This window comes from Sinocyclocheilus rhinocerous, unplaced genomic scaffold (genome assembly GCF_001515625.1).
Source record: "Sinocyclocheilus rhinocerous isolate Xijiao unplaced genomic scaffold, SAMN03320098_v1.1 scaffold2966, whole genome shotgun sequence".
Lineage (NCBI taxonomy): Eukaryota > Metazoa > Chordata > Actinopteri > Cypriniformes > Cyprinidae > Sinocyclocheilus > Sinocyclocheilus rhinocerous.
Window position 1 is genome coordinate 314,261 of NW_015634018.1, and position 13,741 is coordinate 328,001.

The following is a 13,741-nucleotide window of genomic DNA, read 5'->3' on the forward strand; positions in this document are numbered from 1 at the left end:
TCAGTATTCATATAAGTTCACTTTTAGTGTAGTTGCAGTACAAGCTAAAATTTTTGATGTAAACTAGTTGTGTACTCAACGTTTACTACTGTTATACTTAAAGTATACTTTTATATACTAGAAAGTGGGCCAATTGAGTCCCAAGGAGTATTGAAATAGTACACTTACAAGTATACTACTAGTACACTGATATTTGTATACTTACTACATAAAGTATATTTAAAAATATACTTCAACTTTACTTAAGTATACTTAATAAAATAGACCTGAAGTATACTATTTTTTGGTAAGGGGTAACACATCAGGAGCCATGAGTATTAATTTTGTGTTCCTTGATATGCTATTTTTATTCTCAAAAACGAGACAGCTGATAAAAATCTTCTTTACTGTTCTACTGAAGAAAAATCTTGGATGGCCTGAGGGTGAGTAAATTAACAGCAAATGTTCATTTCTGGGTGAACTGTCCCTTTAAACACACGCCACAAGTCATTCTTGATAATAAAGCATTTGTGACCCTGGAGCACAAAAGCAGTGTTAAGTCGCTGGGGTATATTTGTAGCAATAGCCAACAATACATTGTATGGGTCAAAATTATACATTTTTCTTTTATGCCAAAAATCATTAGGGTATTAAGTAAAGATCATGTTCCATCAAGATATTTTGTAAATTTCCTACCGTAAATATATCAAAACTTAATTATTGATTAGTAATATGCATTGCTAAGAACTTCATTTGGACAACTTTAAAGATGATTTTCTCAGTATTTTGATTTTTTTGCACCCTCAGCGTTCAGATGATGTATAAACCTCAATTTCAAAAAATTTACCCTTATGACTGGTTTTGTGCTCCAGGGTCACATATGAGGATTTACACAAGAACAGCACTCACTAAAACACAACTACTGATTGAGCTCAAGCTGTGCCAACTCAAATAAACTGGATAAACAGATCACTTGCATTATGAAACATGCAAAATAACAAGCTCTGGAAGCACTTAAAGGAGTCGTTTACAACAATAATTACACAATGTTCAGTTTCAGACCAACTGTTTGGGGCTGAAATATATTGATTGGAAAATCTGTAGACATACCTGATCGATACCCAAGTCTGAGAGGCGCAGGAGAGTGTTTGCGTTTCTGGTCACAGCGAAGATGTTTAGCGTGAAGAGAAGCTCAGATACGGGAAACATGCCCAGATTTTGGATCTGCAGAACAAATTGTTTCAGGAGAAACATCTCGGTCGTCCAAAGACAATATTTATTTTGTTCAAATGCACAGCGTATGTGCTCTGATTCGCTCTGAAGAATATTATTTAAAACTATTATTTTTGAATATGAGGAGCTCGCCTGATAAGAGAGGTTGAAGGGCGGTCCGGTCCCAACACTGAGGCTCTGATCAAGCTCAGGTTTGATCTCAAAACGCGACGGGCTGGACCCTCTGAACGAAAGACTCACAGTGTGAATGATTCAATATTAAATAATCACTGATTAGCTTTAAAAGATATTTCTGGGTGAATCTCAAAAAACCTGCCAAGAACATGTCTGTGTCATATTTCACGCTCAAACTCGGAAGAAAATAAGAACGCAATTAAAATAAGATTCCTCATTTTGTCCTGTTTTTGGACCATACAGATTTTTTATTAAAACTTTTAATAGACTGAAGGTTTAAGTCATAAAGAAGGTTTATTAAAATTTTGATTTAGTTTTAGTTTTTATATTTTCTGTTTTCATTTTCGTTTAAATAAACTTTTTTGAATTTTTTAAATGTTGGCAATTTTATTTCAGTTATAGTTATTTTAGTGCATCAATTTATACATACATACATACATGGGTCAAAGACGAAAAAGGGTTTAAGCATAAAAACAATAAGTGTGATACTACTTTAAATTGTTGTTGTCGTCCCCCCCCAAAAAAAAAGTAAAACGTTTTCTGTTTAATTTAATTGCAATTTTGTTTTTGTTTTTCTGAGCAAAAAATAAACATCATACATTTTCCCCTGATTTACAGAAGAGAGCCACTAAAATGTCATTCAGTGTAACAATCTTGTCAGGCATATTTACAACAAAAATCAATTTATGACATATTAAAAGTGTAAAATTTTATTTTATTAAAATTAAGTTTATTTATTTCAAGTACGTTTTTTATGGTTTTAGTTTACTATAATAACCCAGATTAAAAAAATATATATAATTTTTTCACATTAAAATAATGATGATAATTATATATTATAATTAATATAATACAATACACACAGTATAATATAACATAATATAAACACATGATTTTTGGACATTTCTTTGAGAGTTTCATGCTACCGTGTTACCTTGTGAAGAGAATATCAGCCTCATATTTCAGATTATGATAAATGTCATTGATGTTGTCCTCTGGAGACATTTCTTCACCTTCACTGCAATGAAACAAATAGATTAATCTCACAAAACGATCAAACGCAAATGACTAAATAAATAAATACATCTACATCTACACAGTTCATCTACATTCCTTTTATGCATCAATAAAAAATAAATGTATCCTGAGATGAGATTCTCGTCAGTTCAAAGGTCACGACCTCACCTGGAGACCTTCAGCGTGACCTGGACGAAGTTCAAGAAGACAGATCTGCTGAACTCAAACTCCAGTCGAAAATACACCTGGAGAAACCAAACGAAACGTTCAAACAAAGACAACAGAGAAGCCAAACAGAACACAAAACGCAACTAAAGGACACACTGTTCTTCTGTTCGGTGGTAATGAACCAAAACATGCTTTTGGAAATGCTACAAGGAAAATAACTTCGCTTTTGTCAATATCATCATGCCATATGCATATGTTAATTGAGTATCAGGGTGTATAACATTACCATCTGATACCATCACTAAACCATGCAGCTACCACTAGAACGATCAGTAGCATTCAGACTAGTGCATGTGCACCTGAGCATGTGACCTCATGAACGGCGCGCTGACGTTGCAGGTTCGGTAGAGACTCGTATCATCAGAGTTCGGGCACTCGATCGCAATGTCTGAAGGTGCCTGAAAAAAAAAAAATCAGTTTCAAACCAATGCATTCTTGCTGAGAAAAGCCCACAAATGAAGATCATTCGAGACGTTATCGAGTAAATCACTGAATGGACAAAAAGTGATTTTAGTAGTAAATATATTGACTTTACAAGTGTTTTATTTGCATAACATTGAACACTTCAACATACAGTCCACATATGTCTGAAGACGGCATATTTCATCTGTAATAAATTGTTGATCAATGTAAACATGCATCAGTGGCCGCTAACTGTTTTTTCAGTGTTTCACACTTATTTTGTTTGTGATTACGGGTTTATTTAAAAAATATATTTTAATTAATTTGATTTATTTTTCATGCATTAATTATTAATATTATTTCTATTCGATAAAATACAGTGTTTTAGAGCTTAACATGACTTTTCCCATGAAGATTTTATTAATTTGCATGACTTTTCCAGGTTTAGAATTTCACACTTCAGTTCCTCACATATCCAGGTTATCCAAGATCATGGGAACCCTGGTTATTAAATAAAAACGACCGTTGTTAAGGGAATCGATTCAAATAAGAAATATGATTTCAGTTTACGTCTCGATTTATTTTTTTACATTTTTACATTTAAATTACCAGTGAACTTACATGACATTTTTTAGTCAGGATTTAATTTTTAATGATTTTTAAAAATCTTTATAATTATAATTTTTTTTAAATGTTGTAATTATTTGTATAAAAAAATCATTTTAGAATAACATTTATTAAAAAGTATATTTAAAAAATTTACATGACTTCTCTATGTCTAGAAATCAAATCACACCTGAAAAACGGCCGTTGTTAAGGAAACAAATTAAATAAGAAATATGATTTTAGTTTACGTCTTGATTTTTTTTTTTTTTACATTTTTAAATTTAAATTACCAGTGAATTTACATGACGTTTCTAGTCATTTGTGATTACAGGATTTAAATTGTAATTATTTTTAAAAATATTTTTAATACATTTTTTTTTTTTTATGTTGTAATTATTTTTATCAAATAGAAATTTCAATTTGATCAATTATTTTAGAACAAAATATCAATTTATTAAGAAATGTATATAAAAAATTTCCATAAGATCATATTAATTTCCATGACTTTTCCATGTCTAGAAATCACTCTTGAAAAATGGCAGTTGTTAAGGAAACAAATTAAATAAGGATTATGAATTCAGTTTACATCTCGATTTTTAGCTGTTTTAGCTTATTTTAAAGCTTATTTGTGACCCTGGAGCACAAAACCAGTCATAAGGGTAAATTTTTCAAAATTGAGATGTATGCATCATCTGAAAGCTGAATAAATAAGCTTTCCATTGATGTATGGTTTGTTAGGATAGGACAATATTTGGCTGAGATACAACTATTTGAAAATCTGGAATCTGAGGGTGCAAAAAAATCTAAATATTGAGAAAATCATCTTTAAAGTTGTTCAAATGAAGTTCTTAGCAATGCATATTACTAATCAAAAATTAAGCTTTGATATATTTACGGTAGGAAATTTACTAAATATCTTCATGGAACATGGTCTTTACTTAATATCCTAATGGTTTTTGGCATAAAAGAAAAATCAATAATTTTGACCCATACAATGTATTGTTGGCTATTGCTACAAATATACCCCAGCGACTTAAGACTGCTTTTGTGCTCCAGGGACACATTTGGTTTTAATTAAAATCCTTTTAAGCCCTGGTTGAATAATGTTTCTTCTGAGGCTGTTTGTGTTGCTTAGCCACTTGTCAGGCTCCACTGAGATTAGGATGCTGTCTATGAAGTCACTAGTCTTTGGATCAGATCCACACACACTGACTCATAGTTTCCCTTCCACTCTTGGCCTGTTTATCAGCAACCCTTCCGTTCCTTCTTTAATGCTCTAAACCCTCATAAATACAGGTGAAGCCCGGGCCGAGACTCAGATCGAGCAGACCTTCAGCACCAGACTGGAGAACTGGAGGTTTGGAGAATGCGTGATGTGCAGGATCGTGCCGTATGAGTTTTCTCCTTGGTTCTCCAAACGCGTCTCCACCAGAACTTTCCTCCGGCTGGCCTCCACCAAACGCTCGCCGCTTGTCCTCTGATGCACACACACCGGCCACGAGGAGCGCTCGCGTCGCCCACAGAACTGCCTGAAACACACAGAAACTACGGGTTTCATCAAGGAAAATTTAAGACTCGTTTAAGACCAAGTAAAGAAAATATTGAAGGTAAGCTAGATTATGGGCGCTTTTTATTTCACTTCTTTTGGACTGATGCATGCAACACCCGCTGAGTGCCATTAAACAGCTTGAAAGATCAAAGACAATTTTTAATATAACTCCGACTGGATTCGTCTGAAAGAATAAAGTCATATACACCTAGGATGACTTGAGGGTGAGTAATTTATGGACTAATTTTCATTTTTGGGTGAACTAACCCTTTAATACATTAAATTATTTTGCTTCTCAAGTAAACGCATCTTGATTCAAGAATGTTTACTAAACAACACAAAAATACTAAGTAAGTAAAATGTAAGGCCAGCAGAAGCCCTGCATAAAGACTGAGGTGTGAGGAAGAGCAAAAGAGTGTGTTTGAGGACAAACCTGCGGTCTAATAGATCAGAGCTGCTCTGCAGGACGAGGTTGGGAACGCACTGATCGTCATTATCACAACCGTTCCAGAACGGAAGCTGGAGAGAAAGAAACGGCATTTGGAAGCATGCAAGACAAAAGTGTTATCAATCTCTGTGTGTGTGTGTGTGTGTGTGTGTGAGTGTGTGTGTGTGAGTGTGTGTGTGTGAGTGTCTGTGTGTGAGTGTGTGAGTGTGTGTGTGACCTCTGACTGCAGACTGGTGGGCCACCCGTCGTCCAGCACCGGCCCTTCATCTGCGCTCTGCAGGCCGATGTTAACAGTGAAGATCAGGGGTCGTGTGTAGTCGGTCACTTCCTGTGTGAACAAACAGTAAGAGACCATGGTAACACTTTCTATGAAGCCCGTATTTAAGAGTATTCTTAAGGCATTATAATGAATGCATAATGTATTATAAAAAACCTTATAATATGAGTAATCATAACAACAGTTTTACTGCATCATAATATTTACTTATTTGTGGTTATAGCTTTAATGATTTATAACACATAATGAACACAATGCATTCACTTAACTTACAATGCATTATATTTCCCATAGTTATAATGTATTATAAGTCTCATATCTTGCCATTGTTAACTTGTTACTTTACTTAAAGCAGACAAAGACCACTTAATAACCAATAATAACAACAATAATAATAAAAATAAAAATTATATTTTTTCTTAAACAGCCATGAGATCAGATATCTGATCAGATTAATGTGTTATATGGCACATTTGATTTTAACTATATTTATTGTAATTTCAGTAAGATACTGTACATTTTAATCAATGTAATGCATCCTTGCTGAATAAAAGTAGTAATTTCTTGCAAAAATAAAATAAAAATCTTTCAGACCCCAAACTTGTAGATGTCAGTGTAGCTGCTAGATTCATAAAAATGGAGCTGAAACGTATAGAAGCGACTGCAATGTGAACACATGCACAGAAAGCGGCTCACATGGACGTGGAAGTGCACTTGCAGGCAGTAATCTGAGTCCGGCCGCAGGGTGATGTCTCTGGGCTGCAAGTCTTCAGTGCTGTCAAACACGACTCTGGGGAAATATCTGCTCTCCTCCAAACCAAAGCTGTACCTCAGCGCTGAACAGAAAAACAACATCTCAGTGTCAACAACAGCAGCATCTCTGTTTATGCTCCCATTATCCAATATATAGTTATTGTACAAGAGCAAATACGGTTCATAATGCAACTCACACTCTTAAAAATAAAGCTGTAATCGTCTTTACCTCCATTACAATAGTCATGCATTTAAACTTTACTGGTGAGGCACTGCTTTGCTTGATTCAGCCCGTAATACAAACTCGCAATTCAGACTTTTTTTTCTCAGAATTGTGAGATATAAACTTAGTTGCAATTGTGAGAAATCAAGTCAGAATTGCGAGATTCAGAACTGTTTTTTTCTTCTTCTAGTGAATCGCGTGAGCTGAATGATCAAAGTCACGAGTTTGAATCAATCGGAGCGGTTCCAGCGTAAATGATTCACTCAATTGAATCGGTTCCAGCGTAAATGACTCACTCAATTGAATCGGTTCGTCTGTTCCTCTTTTGTCGTCTTCAGTCATGTTTACACGGCACTGTCAGCACTACTACTGGCTAAACTCGCTAGTTTTATAACATTAACAGAAATAAGCGAAAAAAAGTATGATGTTTACAAATAAAATATCCATATTTCCATTCCAAAGATAACATCCAACACAAATCTACGAATGTTTTTACTGCTAACTACTGAAACACTCCATTAATATGACGAGCTGCAGCTCATAACACATGTTAGATGAAAACATTGCATTATGATCGAGTTTGTAGCTTAATTAATTATATTTGAAATAGTTTGACACTGCAGTTCAGTTGCTGACAGTTCAATAAGAACTCAGTTCATGCACATCTGACTGACAGATAAACCGCACATTTCAACGTTGTGTTCATGTTGTGCATATTTCAGCTAACAGTTTGCTTTGTACATTCAGTTTAACAACATAAAGTTAAAGAGGATAAATGTATCATTCAGCTGAACTGTGCACGTATGTTTTAAACACTTCTTAATTGGATATTTTTTAAGAGACATTCTACTAAGCATCTCCTTTTGCGTTCTACTAAAGAAATCGGAACAATAATGACAGACTTTTAATTTCTGGATGAACTAGACATCAATGCAGACTAAAAATAAGGCCAGCGTTTGATAAAAGGTGAATATTATGTCTGTTTGTGACTCTCAGACAGGTTTATGTTCTGTCCTGATCTTATATGTTCCAGATGGGAGATCTAGGGGATGCCTGACACAGTTTTATGATGGTTTCCACGGGCTCCTCTCGCTCTAAATGCTGGGGTTAAAGTGTTTTCTCTTTGCATTAGGAAAAACTGTTCTAATATGAAGGAGTGACCTTTCGAGCGAACATCTGAAAGATATTACTCACAGGCACAGGACGCTGGAAAATACAACAAATGTGCATTTATCATTCAGCCATCCGATTGGTCAGTCATTATTGAGTTCGCCAATAGAGCCCAGTTACATACCGACTGTTTTTGGATCCGTCATCGGTGTCCGCGCCGTGACGTTCAGGCAAACTGTGGCCAACATACACGACACTTCTCGACCTCCTCGAGTGCAGTCTTTATTAAAAACATTGATTTTTGAAGGCTCAAAATGAATGCTGATCCCCACGCGGACAACACTGCGAGACCTGTTTGAAAACACAGGAAGTTATAAAACTGCCTCGGGAGAATTGCATTATGATTCGTTTTCCCAAACGAGAAATAAAAAACTGGCAGAGATGAAACAATGTTAGCATATGTTAAAAATATAGAACTAAAGATCTTTTGATCTTGGGAGAATTTGATTAGAAATATTCAAGTTCATGTTGAGATTACATTGGTGTTTTTTTAGAAGCAAGAGACTTTTATTTTTGTTTATATTTCTCCATCTAATCACATTGCTGTCCATAAAACAATTACGATACAGTATTAAAGATATTATGGGATCATTTGGGATTATTATCAGTAACTAAAACTTAAATCATTTTTAAAAAGTGAAGTGAAATTAAGATATAAGTAAATATCTAAACAAAAACAAAATATATATTAAAAAAAACATTTTATTTCAGCTAGTTGCCATGGCAACATTTCTCATTTTCATTTTGTTTAACTTGATGTAATAAAATAACTAAAACTGAAATAAAAATCTATAAAAACGAAATAAACATACTTTAAAAAAAAAAAAGAAATGACAAAAACGCACAACAAAATGACTAAAACTTTAACTAAAATTCAAATGAAAGTGGAAAATATATAAAAAGTAATTCGAAATATTAATAAAAACTATAATTAGTATATCAGTGATACTAAAATAACACTGTGATACATCCACATCCATTTATGTCATATTAAAACTGTCCATTTGAATATTTATGGAGTTATAGTGTATTTTAATAATACTTCAGACAGTATTTTATTTATTTTTTATTTTCACAAGGGATGATGGCTCAGTGTTATTTTAGTATCTTTGAGATATTGTTATTTTTTTAATTCTGATTTTTTTTATTCATCTTAAAACAATATTAATATTTTTTTTTAGATTTTCTGTTTTCATTTTAGTTAAAGTTTAAGTAATTCTGTTGTGTATTTGTCATTTTTATTTTAATTTTTAATTTAATTTAATTTGTTTTTTTCTTATATGTCTGTCTATATAGTTTTTATTACTTTTTAGTTCAGTTTTAGTTTTAGTTATTTTAGTACAATCTTAGTATCAGGTTAAACTAAATGAAAATGAAAAATGTTGCCTTGGCAACTAGCTGAAATAATAATAAAATTCATGTTAAAAAAAAAAATAATTATTTCAGTTTAAGTTTATTTTATTTCAAGTTTTTTATGGTTTTAGTTTTAGTTAACTATAATAACCCTGCGAGACACAGCTCTGGAAACGGGCACCAGGTTTAATAAAATTCATGTTTTTTTTTTTAGTTTGTTTATTTTATTTCAAGTTTTTTATGGTTTTAGTTTTAGTTAACTATAATAACCCTGCGAGACACAGCTCTGGAAACGGGCACCAGGTTGAGCTATTGGTTCACCTGCCCCATGTGAAGTAGTGTGAACTCACCAAAGCAGAACCGCGGCCCCTAAAGAGCCCACGGACAGATCTATGAGCGCATCTCCATTCACATCCATCATCCCATGAACACTGCGGCCAAAATAACGCAGACCTGGAGAGATGTCACCAGCGGCTATTCTCTGAGATAGAGCGACAAGAATTAAAAATGAAGAAATAAGGTGCAAAATATCATACCTGTTATTATATCCTGTATTTTGCCTCGACTGGAATGCCGTTGAGCAATGTTTATTAAATATCAGTGACTCTCAGCTGCGCGAGTCTTACCTGTTTGTATTTGTGTTGGATGCTGTTTTGTTTGCCGTAGAAGAGGTAGATGGCTCCTCTGTGATTGTCCTCCAGTGGTGCACCCACAACTAGCTCAGTGAAGCCGTCACCATTCAAGTCCGGAAGGGTGGACATGGCCGCACCAAACCGAGAATCATGGCTGTTTTCTGATGGTCCAAGAGTCCCATCTGGTATAAAAGAGCCCTGTGGAATATACAGAGAAAATATTAATTCAGAATTGAATACTAGTATACTAGCCTGAATTATGCTACAATGTTGTCACATGACCTCATAATGTAGTAAGTGGCATCCATACAATCTCAGACATTTGGATGAAGTTCATATTTTTGATAAAATAATTAGTTGATAATCAGCTATATATAATATAGTATAATATTTCAAACACTAGCTAAATGAACGGCAATTATAGTGTACGATGACAGTAATTGAACAACAGACGCTGTTCAGTAGTCGGAGTTGATTCAGTGAAGGATTCGTTCACTGATTCAAACTCACTGTTAAAACTAGTAATTCCTGGGTCTTTTGAACGACTCATTAAAAGAATAAACTCATAAGAAGCATTCGTTTGTGAAACAAATGAAACTAGTCGCGCTGTGTTCTGTTAAACCAGTTAATAATTTGGATCATAAGAATCATTCGTTTGTGAAACATACACTGGTCGAGCTTTAGTAATGAATCACTGACAAGAATGGCTCATACGAATCATTTGCTGGCGAATCGGACTCGGCTCGTTGCGCTGTAGGGTTTTGATTCAAAAGGAACCGGTTCAAAAGTCATTTTCTAATGAATCGGACTACAGTCGCGTGCTTATGTTTGTTTTTACATGCACAACTCGATACACGATCTTTTTACCTAATCTGACTGAATTCAGCCAACAAGCTCACCACTCAGTTAACAAAAATATATATTATTTATTTTGCTGTGACGCTGCAGATTCAGTGAAAGGTGCGTAAACAAGCGGTGTTGATGCAAGTGCAGCTCCTATTTCTTTGAATGGCGAAACATCAAATTCTACAAAACTGCTCGCCAAGCTTACGATTAAATTTCATATTTGAAATCGACAATGAAATCTGACAACAACGGTCTCATAGATGTTGTTTCTTTTGCTCAAATAGCTTCAAAAAAGATTATTTTTCAGAGCGCATGCGCAGTCCTAAGCGAGCGTTTCTATAGCAACCGCGACTTCTAACGGCAGCTGCAGTGACGCGATGACTTTACCGATTAGCGATTGGCTCTTTTCTTCAGAAGGCGGGGCTTCCTTCGATATTGAGCGTTGCATTTTCCCCCGTTCAAAACTATACGAGTGACACGTCTACCCATAGAACGTACTGTTTTAACGGCCCTGAAGTAAATTCAAATTCAAATGTAGAACCAACTCAGACAGTACGCGATTTCGGACGCATCGCCACTGAAAAGAACCAGTAAATTCAAATTCAAATGTAGAACCAACTCAGACAGAACGCGATTTCGGACGCATCGCCACTGAAAAGAACCAGCTCGGAAGAGTCATTTGCCCGCGAATCGGACTCGGCTCGTTGCGCTATAGGCTTTTGATTCACCAAAGAAACCGTTTCATTTGTCAGTTTTTCTGCGGTATCTTTGTTTTTTACCTGCAGTCCGGGAGTACAACTCAATACACGTTGTTTTTACTTAATCATGTTCAATCCAACCTTCAAACTCACCACTCAGGTAATACAAATATCTAGAATTAATTTAGCTGTGGCGCTGTAGATTCAGGGAGAGTTGCGTAAACAATCGGTGTGAATAGTAGTATCCAAGTCTTTCTGTGAATATGAACACGTATTCTTTGAGAAAGCATTATGGTGTTGTGTTTAGGACGTTGTCACCTGTAAGTTGATGGTGTAGATGTGAACTCGGCCTTTCTCCCACCCTTTGTAGAAGTACATGGGAGCTCCGACAAGTAAAAGATCCGTCAATCCATCGTAGTCCAGATCAATCGGTGCCAGCTGACTTCCATAATATGAGCCGATCTACAATTCACCAAAACACTCTGTTAGCATTTGAGATCTGCATAGGCCATAGTGTATGTAACTCTTTTGGCTGGTTTCTAGGTTGTACTAATGATTGCTAAGTGGTTGTGTACTGTCCCAAGTCCACCTCAAATCTATGTTAATACATTTGAGGGATTTTCTCACCCATTTTATCATTACTTAAGTCTGAATACACTACATGATTTTTGCCCCGATTTTCCACCGATTTACTGTCTGAGAAACTTGACGCTACCCAGATAGCACAGGTACGTCTGCAAGATGTCTGTTTAAGATCGCTTCATCTGGAAAGCATCTGCTGTGTACAAACATCTGATAGACGGCTTTAAGATGTCCGTTTTACATCATAAACATCTTAAAGACATCTTCTAAACGTCTATTTGACATCTGATAGGAAACGTCCTATAGACGTATAGCAGATGAGCAAACACTCTAAAAAAAAAAAAAGGTCTTGCAGATGAAATGCAGACGTCAAATAGACGTCTCCGTGATGTACGTGTGCTATCAGGGTAGTTGCCGAAAGTAGAGTATGGAGATAGAATTGTTGCATAATTCCAAATAAATAGATTATGATCCACAAATAAATGTAAAGAGATTAACAAAAATGAAACATATTGACAAATAAATAGAATGAGATCCACAAATAAATAAAAACATGAATTAAATTCACAAATAAATACAATGAGATTTGCAAATAAAAAACATTAAACATATAGCCTTCAAAATTAATAGAAACTAAACATATAATGATTAAGAATAAATTAGGCTATGTTATATATACAGGGCTGTACGTTAACTTTTTTTTCACATAGCACTGGTGCTACAGAGGTTGAAAGTTTTGTAGCACAGGCCAAAAAGTTGTAGCACAAGTATAAAACGTCTGTTATCATGTCTGAAAACAAACACAAGTAATGGAGTTCATCACTTAAACAGGCACTGATGTTCCATACAGAGCACAAACTGTACAGCCCTGTATATATATATATATATATATATATATATGTTAAGACAGTAGATCAGAACTATTCACATTATTGTTGTTGCACATCACTGCCTGTATATTACTTTTTATTGTTAAAATTGAGATTTATGCATCATAATAGACAACATTTTGAAATAAAAATCACAATTCATTAGTTGTTTGCAGTTGTTGTAAATTTTTCGTAATGGTTTTGCAGAGTCATACATTTTAATTTTACTGTAAAATGGACAAATAAACATTGACTTGAACTTTAGTTTCAAGTTTAGTAAAACTTGACATTTTAATTTTAATTTATAGCCTGTTTTTCTATTGCATCAGTGATGGAAGACACATTGTGCGGCAGGTTCTTCCGTTCTTCTGAACTTGCATTTCAACCCTGACAGTTCCTGCTGGCTTTACAAACACCAGAAAACAGGAGACGCACTTTATCACATTCCTGTCTAAGTGCTTACCTGAGGGCTCTCACACAGACACACACACACACACACACACACACACACACAGACAGACAGAACTTACACACACACACGCGCACACACACACACAAACAAACACACGCGCACACACACACAAACACGCGCACACACACACACAAACACACACACACAGTCTGGTGCATAACAGGTTGATGGCTAAATGAATGTTGTGCTCAGCGACTGGCAGCGTTTGAAGCAGTAAGTGTTTATTGTGT

General features: G+C 34.9%; 1 protein-coding gene across 3 annotated transcripts in view; it reads right to left on the reverse strand.

The window, feature by feature from the left end:
- The window catches only part of LOC107745098 (integrin alpha-11-like), a 66,148-nt gene that overhangs the window by 6,817 nt on the left and 45,590 nt on the right, over positions 1 to 13,741 (reverse strand). For all 3 annotated transcript variants that reach the window (XM_016558933.1, XM_016558932.1, XM_016558934.1), the window contains 13 exons: positions 11,907 to 12,050; positions 10,039 to 10,242; positions 9,763 to 9,893; positions 8,184 to 8,350; positions 6,610 to 6,749; positions 5,854 to 5,964; positions 5,622 to 5,707; positions 4,970 to 5,168; positions 2,931 to 3,029; positions 2,572 to 2,648; positions 2,321 to 2,404; positions 1,345 to 1,435; positions 1,090 to 1,203 (listed from right to left, as the gene is read on the reverse strand). In XM_016558933.1, the coding sequence (XP_016414419.1) occupies positions 1,090 to 1,203; positions 1,345 to 1,435; positions 2,321 to 2,404; positions 2,572 to 2,648; positions 2,931 to 3,029; positions 4,970 to 5,168; positions 5,622 to 5,707; positions 5,854 to 5,964; positions 6,610 to 6,749; positions 8,184 to 8,350; positions 9,763 to 9,893; positions 10,039 to 10,242; positions 11,907 to 12,050 (1,647 nt within the window). The remainder of the gene's footprint in view (positions 1 to 1,089; positions 1,204 to 1,344; positions 1,436 to 2,320; positions 2,405 to 2,571; positions 2,649 to 2,930; positions 3,030 to 4,969; positions 5,169 to 5,621; positions 5,708 to 5,853; positions 5,965 to 6,609; positions 6,750 to 8,183; positions 8,351 to 9,762; positions 9,894 to 10,038; positions 10,243 to 11,906; positions 12,051 to 13,741) is intronic.